This window comes from Emydura macquarii, unplaced genomic scaffold, assembly GCF_026122565.2.
Source record: "Emydura macquarii macquarii isolate MOO-44397 ecotype Brisbane River unplaced genomic scaffold, CSIRO-AGI_Emac_v2 contig_2452, whole genome shotgun sequence".
In the NCBI taxonomy this organism is placed as follows: Eukaryota; Metazoa; Chordata; order Testudines; family Chelidae; genus Emydura; species Emydura macquarii.
Window position 1 is genome coordinate 2011191 of NW_027132589.1, and position 14032 is coordinate 2025222.

At 39.8% G+C, this 14032-nt stretch overlaps 2 protein-coding genes across 3 annotated transcripts in view; one reads left to right on the plus strand and one right to left on the minus strand.

Annotated features, from left to right (window-relative positions):
- PSMG4 (proteasome assembly chaperone 4) overlaps positions 1 to 14032 on the plus strand; it is a 40577-nt gene that overhangs the window by 23047 nt on the left and 3498 nt on the right. The window lies entirely within an intron of this gene.
- Positions 1 to 14032, minus strand: part of SLC22A23 (solute carrier family 22 member 23) — a 166003-nt gene that overhangs the window by 12246 nt on the left and 139725 nt on the right. For both annotated transcript variants that reach the window (XM_067562610.1, XM_067562612.1), the window contains 4 exons: positions 10836 to 10938; positions 6349 to 6581; positions 4013 to 4045; positions 3198 to 3321 (listed from right to left, as the gene is read on the minus strand). In XM_067562610.1, the coding sequence (XP_067418711.1) occupies positions 3198 to 3321; positions 4013 to 4045; positions 6349 to 6581; positions 10836 to 10938 (493 nt within the window). The remainder of the gene's footprint in view (positions 1 to 3197; positions 3322 to 4012; positions 4046 to 6348; positions 6582 to 10835; positions 10939 to 14032) is intronic.

The window sequence follows — 14032 nt, forward strand, 5'->3', positions numbered from 1 at the left end:
TGCCAAATTGCAATGCATTTTGGATGGTATTTCGTAAAGACAACTGCCCTCTTAAAGGTGTGAGGAGAAGTGGCCAGATGCTTATTTTACAACACCAGAGCAAAGGCACATCATCAGCTTAGCAATCAGACTTCCGTCTGAAGTGTGTTAAGAATATAAGAATGACCTTACTGGGTCAGACCAATGGTCCATCCATGCCCAGCCTCCTCCCATCTTCCTACAGCAGCCAGAGCCAGATGCATAGGAGGGAATGAACAGAACAGGGCAATTATCAAGTGATCCATCCCCTGTTGTCCAGTTCCAGGAGACCCAGAGCATGAGGTTGCATCCATGACCATCTTGGCTAATAAGCCATTGATGTATCTATCATCCAGGCACTCGTCTAATTCTTTTTTTAACCCAATTATACTTTTGACCTTCATCACATCCCCTTGCCACAAGTTCCCCGGTTGACAGTGCACTGTGTGAAGAAGTATTTCCTTATGTTTATTTTAACCTGGTATCTATTAATTTCATTGTGTGACCCTTAGTTCTTGTGTTATGTGAAAGGGTAAATAACACATCCTTATTCATTTTCTCCATACCATTATAGACCTCTATCATAGTCCCCCTTAGACGTCTCTTTTCCAGCTGAACAGTCCCAGTCTTTTTAATCTCTCCTCGTATGTTCCACACCTCTAATCATATCTGTTGCCCTTTTCTGTACTTTTTCCAATTTTAATACATCTTTTTTGAGATGGGACAACCAGAACTGCACACAGTATTCAAGGTGCGGGCATACCCTGGATTTTTATAGTGGCATTATGCTATTTTCTGTCTTATCATCTATCCCTTCCTTACTCGTTCCTAGCATTGTGAGCTTTTTTGACTGCCACTGCACATTGAGCAGATGTTTTCAGAGAACTATCCAGGTGACGCCAAGCTTTGTTTTTTTGAGTGGTAACAGCTAATTTTGACCCCATCATTTATATGTATAGTTGGGATTATGTTTTCCAATCTGCATTACTTTGCACTTATCAACAATGAATTTCATCTGCCATTTTATTGCCCAGTTACCCAGTTTTGTGAGATTCCTTTGTAACTCTTCACACTCAGTTTTGGATTTAACATTCTTGGGTAATTTTGTATCATCTGCAAATTTTGCCACCTCACTGTTCACACCCTTTTCCAAATAATTTATAAACACATTGAAAAGCAAAAGTCCCGGTACAGATCCTTGGGGGGCTTTGCTTATTTACCTCTCTCCATTGTGAAAACTGGCCATTTATTTCTACCCTTTATTACCTGTCTTTTAACCAGTTACTGATCCCTGAAAGGGCTTTTCCACTTATCCCATGACTGCCTACTTTCCTTAAGAGCCTTTAGTGCCCGATTAGAGGAAAAGGACATTTTCAATTTGCTTTGTGCATTTGCCATCATTTAGCTGTTTCTTCTGCATAGTCATTCAGTTGCTCAGTTCCCTCTCTGTTTAGTTCTTTCACATAACAGGGTGAAAATTATTAAAAAAGAAAAATCTATTGTAAAATCATAAAAATCAGCAGAGAGTCAAAAAACAGTCATAGTTCCTGAAACAACTTTAAAAACAAAACAAAAACACGAACTGAACTAGATTACATGTTGATGTGTCTCTTTAAATTCTTAATTCATGAATAACTAGAAAATCTTTTCCACTTTATCATTTCCCAGTAAGAAAAATACCTGAGGTTCAAACATTTTAATCTGTGCCTTAGGCAAAGCTAACTACAGAACACAGTCAAAGAGTTCCATATTTGTCTTAGCAAACGAAAGGTGAGTTTGGATTCAGGTGAGTTTTGCTTGGCAAACAAACGCTATTCATAGATTCAGGCTAGCTTACGCTCTCTTCTCTACCACCCACAGCTTCCCTGGCCAAAGTGACGTCGTCACTTGTGAAATGTGCGCCTCAATCATACAGCTGGGAAAAAACGTTGGATTAAAAAAAGAAAGGTTTGACCTTTGCTACACAAATGACAGCATTTTACTACATATATTTGTAAACCTATTGTAAGGACATTTAACTCTGGAAAGATTTCTCTCAATCTCTCTCTCCACCCTTCCCAACTTCCCTTTTTAAAGAGCCTACCTCCAATTGAAAGTCAATGGGACTTTGGTACCGAAATCATTTTGGCAGTGTTGTACCTATTATCCAGAATGTACAAGTGCGGTCTACATACAGTGCATGAGATTATGCTGTTATAAGCAGTGAATAAATAAAATGGAACAAAAACTGATACTGCAAAGATATGGCTTGGGAAACTTCCCAGAAAAGACCCCACCTATCCATTTTCACTGGTGATCAAACCAAATTATAGGTACAAAGCCTATGCAATTCTTAAATGCAAGAGGTTTGTTAATAATTAAAGACTCATAGAAAAGTAAGGCTGGAAGGCACTTCAAGAGGTCATCTAGACAATCCCCCCCTGCTGAGTCAGGATTAAATGTACCTACATCTAGGTGTGTACACACACACACACACACACACACACACACACACACACACACACACACACACACACACACTTCTTTAACACCTCCAATGACACGGGTTCCGCAACCTCCCTTAGTAACCTATTCCAGAACTTAACAATCCTTATAGTTAGGAAAATTTTCCTAATATCTAACCTAAAACTGAGCTGATTACTTCCTGTCCTACCCTTGGTGGATATAGAGAACCTCCAGATCCTTTTCTGCAATACTACTGGCTAGCCAGTTATTCCCCATTTTGTATGCGTGTGTTTGCTTTGCCTTCCTGGATGAAGTATTTTGCACTTGTCTTATTGAATTTTATCTTACTGACTTCAGACCAATTCTCCAATTTATCAAGATATTTTTGAGTTCTAATCCTGTCCCCTAAAATTCTTGCAACCCCACCCATCTTGGTGTCATCCGCAAATTTTATAAGCATTCTCTACACTCCATCATCCAAGTTGTTAATTAAAATATTGAATTATCATGATGGCAGACAGGGTGAAATGGTCTGAAACAACTGAAACAAATCTCTATTTATAAGCAAAGTAAGTCCCAAGAGACTGCTCAAACTATAGAGCAGCCCAGAGATCATTGGACAGTATCAGATTATCAGAGATTTCTCCTGGCATAAAGAAAATATGCATTACACAATAAAGTAAGGACTACTGAACTGGTTCCCCACCCGAAAGTGGGAAGCTTGGCGGTCTTACCTTATTACTGTTGGTGTGATTTCAGCACAGAAGAAAACACTAAGACTTCCAACAGCATGAGAAGAAAACATACCCACAATGGAAAATGCAGTAGAGAATTTTTCCTTGACGCTGTCACTCATACCTGTTAGACAGACAGACAAACGTAGACATTGAGCTCAGCACAATCAGTATATGATCCCCAAGGAATAAAACAAGAATACCATATTAAGTCACTCATTTGCCTTAGATGCAGGTTTGAGACTCCTTCCCCAACATTTATTTAAATCAATATTTAATAAGCCATGCCCCAACTACCCAAAACATAAGTTTAAAAAAAATCATAAAACATTGTCTGTTCACTGCTATTTTTTGACAGTCATCAACTTAGTTATCAACAGTCACCACAAAGAGGTAAAAATTAAGCAATGTCCCAAACAATCTTTCAGGCATTGGACACATTCCATCCAAATCTGGCAATCATATGGAAACCCCCAGAATTAATCATATTGTCCAACACCTAATACAGTTCTGTGGTCAAGGCACTGCAGATAGAGGAAGATACAAATAAACTTCTTATCTCCACCACAGGGCCTGCTGAAAAAAAATCTTTGTGCTGCAACTGATCAGACCCACAGGTGCACTGAACAGGAGCTGTAAAAACGAGCAGCCAGTTCTACAAGAAGAATCCTAACACACTGAGCTTAACAGCAACCATGTACACTAGCAGTTATTGCAATCAGGCTCCATCTCCTCAGCCACTCTGGCCTTTCAGATACACTCACTCAGAGTGTAAGCAGTTCTAAAACACTGTACAGAACATTTGTAAACAGTACCTGAGTCTGGAAGTTGACTATATTTTCCAATCACTGGATCCAAGACAGCAAAAGATAAATTAAAAGGAGAGAGAGAAAGAACACCGCAGTTAAATACATGATTTATTCAAAGTGAAAAACAAAAACAAACAAAAAGCCCTCACCAAACCAAACTACAGTCCTCCTCCTCCTCCTCATACAATTTCCTTTTGGTGTTCATGACTGTACTGGGATAGTCTTTCAAAACCTGTTTGACATGCCATGCAATTTCCAGCCCTATTCCCAACTGGAGGACAGAATTCTAATGAGATGATGATGATAAAGGCACAGTGGTAAATTGTTCAAAAAGACCCAGAATTAGCACTGAAATTAAACAGAAGTCTCCTTGTTGGTAATGGAGGAAAAGAAACTGCAGTCGTGCTTTGCTGTAATCCTGAGGGAATGGCCACAGGGGCTTTAGTTAGAGAAGGAAACTATTACAATCAGCATCTTTGCATTGCTAAAACACATCTTTTTCCTTTGCCAAAATCCAAAGTGAGTTTACAGTGTTTAAAATTATTCACAAGCTGCTTTTTGGCTCACGTTCCTTCAAAGCGCTAAGTAATGCTGCATAACAAGCAGAACAATAGTTATGAGGGTCTGGCAGAACACCCCAGCAGCTGGGTTACTCCAGGGAGCTTAGAGAAGTTCTGATTTAGAAGTAACGCTGAAGTCAGGAAAGAGATCTGTCTGTCAGAAGCCTTACAATTCACCACACTTTCGCTGCTGACAAGAACTGTGCCCCATCTTCTACTTCCTTTTATTTGGAGACGTTTAGCAAACTTGTGGTGTAATTAAAAAACACACCCCCTCCTCTCTCACACATGCACGCACACACACAGCCATTAATTTCTCTTCAAACCACTGACTAGCTGCCTATAAGGAGTGATGGTGGGATGTGGGGGACAGACTGCAGTGGAAGGAGACGAGCTGTTCCAGAGTACAAGGCTGCCTTTCCCTCCTACTTTTGTGTGGGCAGTTTTAGACATGGGGGTGGGGGAGGGGGGGAGAGAAGGTCAAAGAGTATATGATGGGGCATGTCTGAGAAGCCCAATATGTTAAGAAGTGTAGCAATGACAGTAAGTTGCACCTCTTGTTGATTTTAGGCTGCTCTCAGCAGGTGGGAACAGAAGGGTTTAACAAGGGCATGACAGAAAGCTGCTCATTAATTCTCTATGTCCATCTTCAAGGTTAAGAATGGAACAAAGCAGATCAAAAGTAATTCAGTAATAGTTGTAATCTAGCTATCATAATTCTGTTTCTTCAAAGGCTTACTTTTTGTGTTTCATCATTATATACGGTATTATTACTTAGACACATGAATGTGCTATACATATCCCTTAATTACACTGCTACCTGTGTATTGCCGTTGTGTGGCCACACAAATTTACCAAGGAGGAGGGAAGAGAGAGAGAACATACCTGTGGTTTGGGTGGGACTGCTCCTAATAACGCTATAGCAGTGAGACATGTTCCCCTCTGGCTCTTTCCCCAAAAGGCAATTTGACAGAAATGTTCAGACACTTGCCTTTTTAACTATTTTTATAAGAGTGGCAAAACCAGAAACAACCTGAACCCACCCAGCGTTGAAAGAGCCTGGTTCCTAAATTTGTAATCTTTAAATGTTTCCCTTTTCATATTTTAGAATTTCTCCTGGTCTGCCAGAATTTTGGAACTCTGCCATCAATCAGTTCAACTTCCTAAGCAGGCCCGTTGCAGGTCCCAAAATCTGACAAAGGGGAGGGAACCAAGAATGGTTTCCTTGTCTCTCTTGTCTATTTCCTTTGCAGCCTCTTGGAGAAAAAAAAATCTGGTAAAAATTGTATGCCATTTCCATGCATTCTCATAAGACAACAGAAAACTTTTTCTTTTCCTTTTTAAAAACCAGACAATCAATTCTGACACATCATCAGAGATTGAAATCCAGTCTGTTTTTAACTCTTCTCACAGCCTGGGTGACTTAACTCTGAGCTCTGCTACGGGAATAAATCCCTGCACCTAGAACAATGAACTGAAAGAATAAAGGGGAAATTGGAAGGCGAACTAAAGAGTTTCAGTTTCACTGTAGTTGAATAAGTACAGATAAGGCGCCAAAATCTACAGTGACTTACATTCCCTATTGCTTTCATTGGGATTGTACAGCGGGTGAATCCGCACCATCCACAGAGAGCTGATTTACTGCTCTTCTGTTCTGCAACAGACAGGTTTTTTCCATACGTCAGTTGAGAACAGTCATTGATGCAAGGCCTCATGCAGTTTAGAAATGTAATGTTCTCTGACCAGTATCAAGGTGCAAGTCACTCTGATGTCCTCACTTACAGTTGAGAAGTCCTAACTGTAGAAGCGATGCCAGAGCTGTAAGAATCATGAACAGCAGCAGTCCTCCTCTTCGCCCTAGAAACCCAACGACCGGGCACATAGCCAGGCAGGATGCCAGAGCAATCCCCGCCATGGTATAGTAATCCGCATAGAAATTGTGGATGATCATCATCTTTGCTTCATGACCCATCATGCTTTTTGCAAAGCAGTGGTGTATCCCAAACCCTGTCAGCCTAGGGGAGACACAAAGTGACAATGGGAAACCACTGCTATACAGGCAGGCAAATATTGAAATGCAACAAGGAGCTGGAAAAAAAAGGAAAAACCTAAGACTCTTTGAGGCAGGGACTGTCTCTGACTTTGCATATATATGTAGCACCTAGCACAATGGGGGCCCCATCTCATTGGAGGCCTCTAGGTTCTACTAGAATACAAATAAACAACGATCAAAAGCTTTTTTAAAAAATTGATCAAACCAAAAGACTTGAAATCAATTGACCTGATTCTAATAGGTATAGGGTGACCAGATGTCCTGATTTTATAGGAACAGTCCCGAAATCCAGGGCTTTGTCTTATACAGGTGCCTATTACCTCCCCAACTCTTGACCCAATTTTTCACACTTGCCATCTGGTTACCATAAATATGTGCTAAGCAATAGTAGTTCCCAAGTCAAGCCACGTGAGATTACATTTTTATTATGTAATTGGAAGCAACCTGAAATCAGTCATGAAAACCAATCACAAGCTGCCCTCAGATTAATTTTATAGACTTCTGTTACTATCTATCTAACATCTGACCCTTAGAACGAGTGCTGCTGTGATCAGGTTTATGAAGAAGCACTGTATGGTTGGGCAGCAAAGAAGCATAACACAAAACAGATCATACCACAGACAGCAACCTCACTCCCCAAGGAAATGTTGCTGCCAAAAAATCTTTTCAAATGAATATTTAAAGTGACATAGTGAAACTGTATTTAATTTGTTATTATGAAACAGAGAATCTATGGCTTGAATTGTGATTTATGCCATACTTCAGTATCACTTTCTTCCACTTATTTTTATATGAAAACAGGTTCCTCTTCCAACTATTTCTCCTCTGTTTCAAACATTTATTTAAAAAAAAACAAAAAAACAAAAAAAAAAACAACAGTGGATGAGGTGAGACTCTCATGGATAGTGCCAGATCTTAGCGCAGTGTAAAATCACCTCATGTGCTGACAGAGCTACTGGTATATTTTAGTACCATCAACACCTCCTCAGGTAGGGTTACACCTCTCCCAGAAAAGGGCCTCATATCTATGGCAAATTCTGTAGCCTTTAGGTTATGTGGACCTGGTACATTAACTAATGAATAGAGACTAAATACTGCCAAATTCATTCTACCTGTGCATCATTAAGCCACATTTGGACCTAGGTCTCCAGAACAAATGGCTAGTATGTTACATCAGTACACCATCTGTCCTACTTAATTTCAGGAATTTGAAATAATTTCTATGGAACCTGTAATCTACAGTAAGCTTTTTGTTTTTTTTAAATAAATACATTTTGGGGACTTATAATGGCTAAGTGAATGGCAGCCCTGTGCGTAGCAGACCAGTCAATGAAAGTCAGGACAGTCTTTTGCACCTTTTGGAACTGCAGAATTGATTTATTTGACATCAACAGACAGACTGTACTACAAGACACCATAGTTGTTTATTCTTGTACAAAATTTCATTTGCTTTTGAAATCTTTAGAATAATCTCTACAGAATTTATCTTCTGTCTTAACTATGGTGCTTGCTACCTTGCAAACACTATATTTAATATATAACTGGACAACACTAATATATCACACACACAAATATATGCAGAGATTGTATCTATGTGATAAACTGAATACCCATGAGATAAATGAATTTATTATACAATTTATTACCTGTGATTGTCCCTTTAATCCACATCTCTGGGATTTATTCTAATATCCTAAAACACTGAGGAGATTCAAACAGCTGCTATTTAAAAATAAATAAATCAACCTGCTCTGAAGAAGCTTCCTCTTTCTCCCCTGAAATGTCCCTATTTTCCCCAAAATGTATACTTGCCTGAGTCTCAGGACAGGCATTATGCAGTAGTAATATTAATAATGGAAAATAGGCTCTTCTTTCCCTAAAATAAACTTCAGATCTGCCTGAGAAACACAAATTTGATTCACACTCTGAAGAATGCAAAATTTCTCCATGAATAACTGCCAAAAATCATCCTTTGTTTTGTTTTTAGGTTTGTTTTATGTTGTTTTAGGGGAGGGGGAAAATTCATACAGAGACAATATTAATAAATCCACTTAACAAGTTAAACTGAATTTATAGCTATACTAACAGTAAAAACATTGCTCCAGAATGCATTGGCCACCTTGGTGTTTATTAAGAGTCCATCACTTCGTTCACCAACTGACACCGTAAATTAAGGTGCTGATCCAGCAACTGATTCGCCACAGACAGAACCTTAAGAGTCAATGGGCCTCACACATAGGATCAGTTGATCCAGTGTGGCAATTCATAATCATCTGGGTCACTGTGACTGCTCATGTGAGTGAAGATTACAGGTTGGAGCTCTAAAATCAAGTGGAAATTCCAACAATGGGCTTGGACCTTAGAAAATATGTAGACGAAATATTTCTATACATAATTTTCCTAGGGCAATTTCTAGTCTTATTACCAGCACTCCATCTCAATTTAAAAATGACATAGCTGATTCAAATGGGCACTTTATATAATGGATGCATTAGGAAACACCATCACCACTGCCCCCTCACTTTCCACCCCCTTTCCCTCTCCCACTCCTACACCCAAAAAGTAGTTAGGATCATTTTGAAATAGATTTCAAGCCCGTACATTTACTTTCATTACACACTTTGGAAGCTCTCTCAGTGCGTGGAATAACTCGGTCAGGGTCTGATCCTGTAAACACTTAAGTGCATGCTTAACTTAACTCATATAGATGTTCGCCAAATTGAGGCCTTAGAACAGTGGTTCTCAACCTATTTATTATTGTGGGCCGCACATGCAGCTCTCTGTGTGCTATGTGGGCCACATCCACACAATATATATATATTATCTGTATAGCCCTGAGGATGTCACATGGGCCGCAGCTGAGTGCTGATTGGGCTGCCAGTGGCCCGCGGGTTGAGAACCATGGCCTTAGAACGTACGTGTCACAATTCTGTGTTTGAAAAAGTGCACTTTCCCTGTATATCACTTTAATGATTTGGAGGAACTGAAGTCCTTTTTGTCCGATTTTGAGGACATGTCACGGTCAGCTACTATACAAGGAACAGCCTAGTATTTCTTGCAAGGCAACTTCTTCCTCCGTCAAATTAATATATTTAATTTTAGAAAATATTTAATAGATTCTAGCTGAATTATGTAAACAGTTTTATAATTCTGAAATTGATTACATTCAATCAACCATATGTGCTTATTTCCTCCTTCCTCCTAGGCTTTATTTGAAATAAAGTCAAGATAAGGTGGTAATATCCTTGGACTTTTCACCTGACTTGCTCCCCTATCCCCCAGATAATTTAAGATAGGCAAATAAAACTGGTAGTCATTACTTTTCATCCAGGATAATGGAAATCTACAACTTGCCCTCTCACTTGAGAGAAACTTACTAAAAGACCCAACACGAAACTACTGAACAATTCGGCTTAAATTTAAAAAGGGCACCATCAAACTCACCAAAGACATTAACCAGTTGAGACTGATCTGCTCCATAGTCATTATCCATTGGAAGTATAAGGCGGGATTTTCAAAAGCATCTTTGTCAACATTGTGTTTTAAAACCCGTGGCAGTGAGTCTCAGAGCCTGGGTCTACAGACTGAGGCTCGTGGTGTGGTGCTGAAAACAGCAGTATAGACAGTGCAGCTTGGGCTGGAGCTCAGCCTCAAAAGCTCACCCCCCTTTCCTGAGTCCAAACATCTACACAGCTGTTTTTAGCACTGTAGCATGAGCCCCTAGTCTGTAGACTCAGGCGCCGAGACTCGCTGCCGTAGTTTTAAAACTCTGTGTAGATGTACTCTTAAGTGACTTAGGAGCACAGGTACCATTGAAACTGGGAGGTGAGGGTGGAATTCAGATGAAAGTCAATGGAACGTGTCCTCCTGTCACTTTGTCGCTTTTGAAAATCCCCCCAGGAGCAAGTTTGTGCAAGAGAGAGATCACTTGATCACTGACACAACAATGCACTTGCAGAGCTACCATTCCCAAGAAGGCACCTGGTGCTTTTGCTCCACATCTTAAAATGTCAGATGACTACTTCCTTAAGCTTCTACATGAGGTCACTCTTTCGGCAGAACTCACTCTTATCAAAGATCGGGTCCCTAAAACACTGGATTAAGGATCCTGTACTGGGAGGCAAGAGAGCCTCCATATTTCCATCATTGTCCACACCTACTTTCAATTTACCAACAATGAAAACATTCAACATACTTGACAATATGTTGGACTTACGAGTTCACACACAATACTACAATGTTTTTCCACAGGTTCCTGGTTCCCACCACTTTAACAATGCAGACCTTCTTGGGCCTCCTGGTAAGCTCCTTCTCCAGCTCTGAAACAAAACAAAAGGTCATTCTTTTGGTAGTGGGGGAGCAGAGTAGCCAGTGGAATTCAGATTTTATTCTGGATGTTCTGGGAAGCGGGATAGGAGGATTCTACTCCCTACCCCCCCCCCCCCTAGAGCTCTGAGGATCCCAAACACAGCCCTGCATACTCTCCTTGATTTGTTTCTCTCATCTTTCCAAGGCCCATGTTCTGGTGACCCTTTCTGCAGTCTTGGAGGGCTACAGGTGGCTCCCTGCAGATTCCAAGGCTACTCACAATTTAAAATATTTATGTAAAAATAAATCATTGGGAGTTAAGGATGGAATACAGACAGATGGTCCTGGAGAGCGCGAAGGTGTGATGTAAAGTTGCCCGATACACCAGTACCTCTGCTAGTGTATTTTAATCCTAATCAGGAACACACTCTGCTAATGCAATACCTCTCACAGACAGGGTCCTCACATTTGTGACAAAATTGATAGCATTTCTGTAATAGGGATCTGTGCTATCTAAGGAGCAGACTGGAAACTGCCAAGCTCATTCAATGTGTGCATCTTTAACCCTAGAAATAAATGGCTAGAAGGTTACAGCAAAGCATCGTCTGTCCTCAGTTTCTGTGTTGTTGCAGCCATGTTGGCCCCAGGATATGAGACACACAAGACGGATGAGGTAATAGCTTTTACTGTACCAACTTCTGCTGGTGAAAGAGACAAGTTGTTGAGATCCACAGGACCTCAGGAAGAACACTGCAGCACTCCAAGGCTTGTCTCTTTCACCAATAGAAGTTGATCCAATAAAAGATATTACCTCTCCCACTTCCTCTCTCCTCAATTTCAGGCATTTACAGTCATTTTGGTGGACAGCAGACAGAGGAATTTTTTATTATAAAGAAAAATGTATGGGGGCTTGTTTATAGCAATCCCTTGAGATTTTAAAGCAGCGCTCAGTGCTCAAAGACCGTGCCTGCTCTTGAGTTCAAGGAAGAGCTATGAGCCTGACTGACCCTCGCATTGTGCTGTCTGAATCCTGCTGAGGCAGCCATAAAAACTTACTTTTGTCGTTTTGTAGTGGAAAACAGAAAACCCTTAGATAATAGGTATTTGCACAAACAGTCTATGAATGGTACAAAACAGAATGAAGGACACTGTATTACCCAAACAGACAATCCCCAGAGATTAATTTAGCTGCTACATAAACACATTAGGTCATACTTTCCAAGATACTGTATGTAAATGGTTCCAAGGGTAAAAGACTAATAAAAACTTAACAAGGCTGCAGCTAGAAAGAAATGTCACAACAGTTCCACATTCCAGCAGTACAAACTGTACCCGCCTCAACTCTTATAGATTAATAGATTCTCAAGCCAGAAGGACCATTGTGATCAATCCAGTCTGACTTCCTGCCTAACACAGGCCAGAAAACTTCCCCAAAATAATCCCTAGAGCAGATCTTTTAGAAAAACATCCAATCTTGATGTAAAAATTGCCAGAGTCGGAGAATCCACCACGACCCTCCATTGGATAATTACCTTTACTGGTAAATATTTACACCTTATTTACAGTCTGAATTTGTCTAGCTTCAGTTTATATACCTTTCTCTGCTAGACTGAAGAAACCATTATCAAATATTTGTTCCCATGTAGCTACTTATAAGCAATCACTCCTTAAGCTTCTCTTTGTTAAGATAAACAGATTGAGCTCCTTGAATCTATCACTATAAATCATGTTTTCTAATCCTTTATTCGTTCTTGTGACTGTTCTCTGAACCCTATCCAATTTATCAACATCTTTCTTGATTTGTGGACACCAGAATTCAACACAGTATTTCAGCAGCAGTCACACCAATGCCAAATACAGAAGTAAAATAACCGCTCTACTCCTACTCAATAGTCCCCTATTTCTGTGATCAAAAAGTCACCCAAAAACTCTTGGACCAATCACAATCTATACTGACTGCTTATGAGACTGCAACACCCCCTTCTACAGTAGAATGCATTAGCTCACTTCCTACATACACAGTACCTACATCTTTCCCAATCTTTACATGGGATACAGGATAAAAGAAGATGAATGAAAACCACTGGGGAATTAAAGAAAATGAAGGTAAGGGAGAAAAAAAACAACACGGGTGTGTCTGCTGTTATCTGGAAAAAGCTATCTTTTGGGGGGAAAAATCCCGCACACCAATAGAGAAATACTATTTTAAAATCTAATTATCCATGTTCTACACTGCCAGTGCCCACAGATACACTAGGCAGGAGTTCAAACATTAACTATGGGACACAGTTTTAAGCAAAGCAATATGAGGAAAGTTTTAGATGATGATTATATTTAAATAGGATAATTGAATATGAAATATTTCAATCTCTAATCCACAAAACACAGCAGAATACAACAGATGACAGAATCACAAAATACAGAGATCAGATAAAAAGTAAGTTGCTCATATTATTATTATTCATAATAATAATAATTTGTATTTACTCCAGCAACTAGGGACCCCAGTCAAAGATCAGGGCCCCATTTTGCTAGGTTCTGTACACACACACACACACACACACACACACACACACAGTGAAAAAAATGGTCTCCTGCCAGTACAGGATTGCTCCCTACACTACATTTTTTGTGCTTTGTCCAGTCTAGTTTTAAAACTTCTCAAACAAAAGACACTTCGACCTCTCTTTGGGAGACAGTTTTAGTGGATTTAATGGTCAATATATTTTTGAAGATGTCTAGCTTAAATTATGCCTCTTTTAATGGGATGATATTAACTCAATCATACCTCTTATACCATCCCAAATAACTCCTCTCCATTCCTCATTTTTACATTCTTTAGATATTTGTAGGCCATTATCTCCCTTGTTAATCATCACTCATTCACGCTATATGTACTTAATTCCTTTCAATATTTCCTTATATATTAGTCCTCTCAAACTCTGCTATTCCTCCCACTTTGCTGTTTTTCTCTCAACTCTATTCAGTTTGTTATTATGAGGACACCCAGGAACATATTTCAGATGTGGTTGAATACATAACCTCAAACTGCAGACCTGAGCGTATGCAGAGCACTTGGTAAAATTCTCCAATCACAAACCCAGC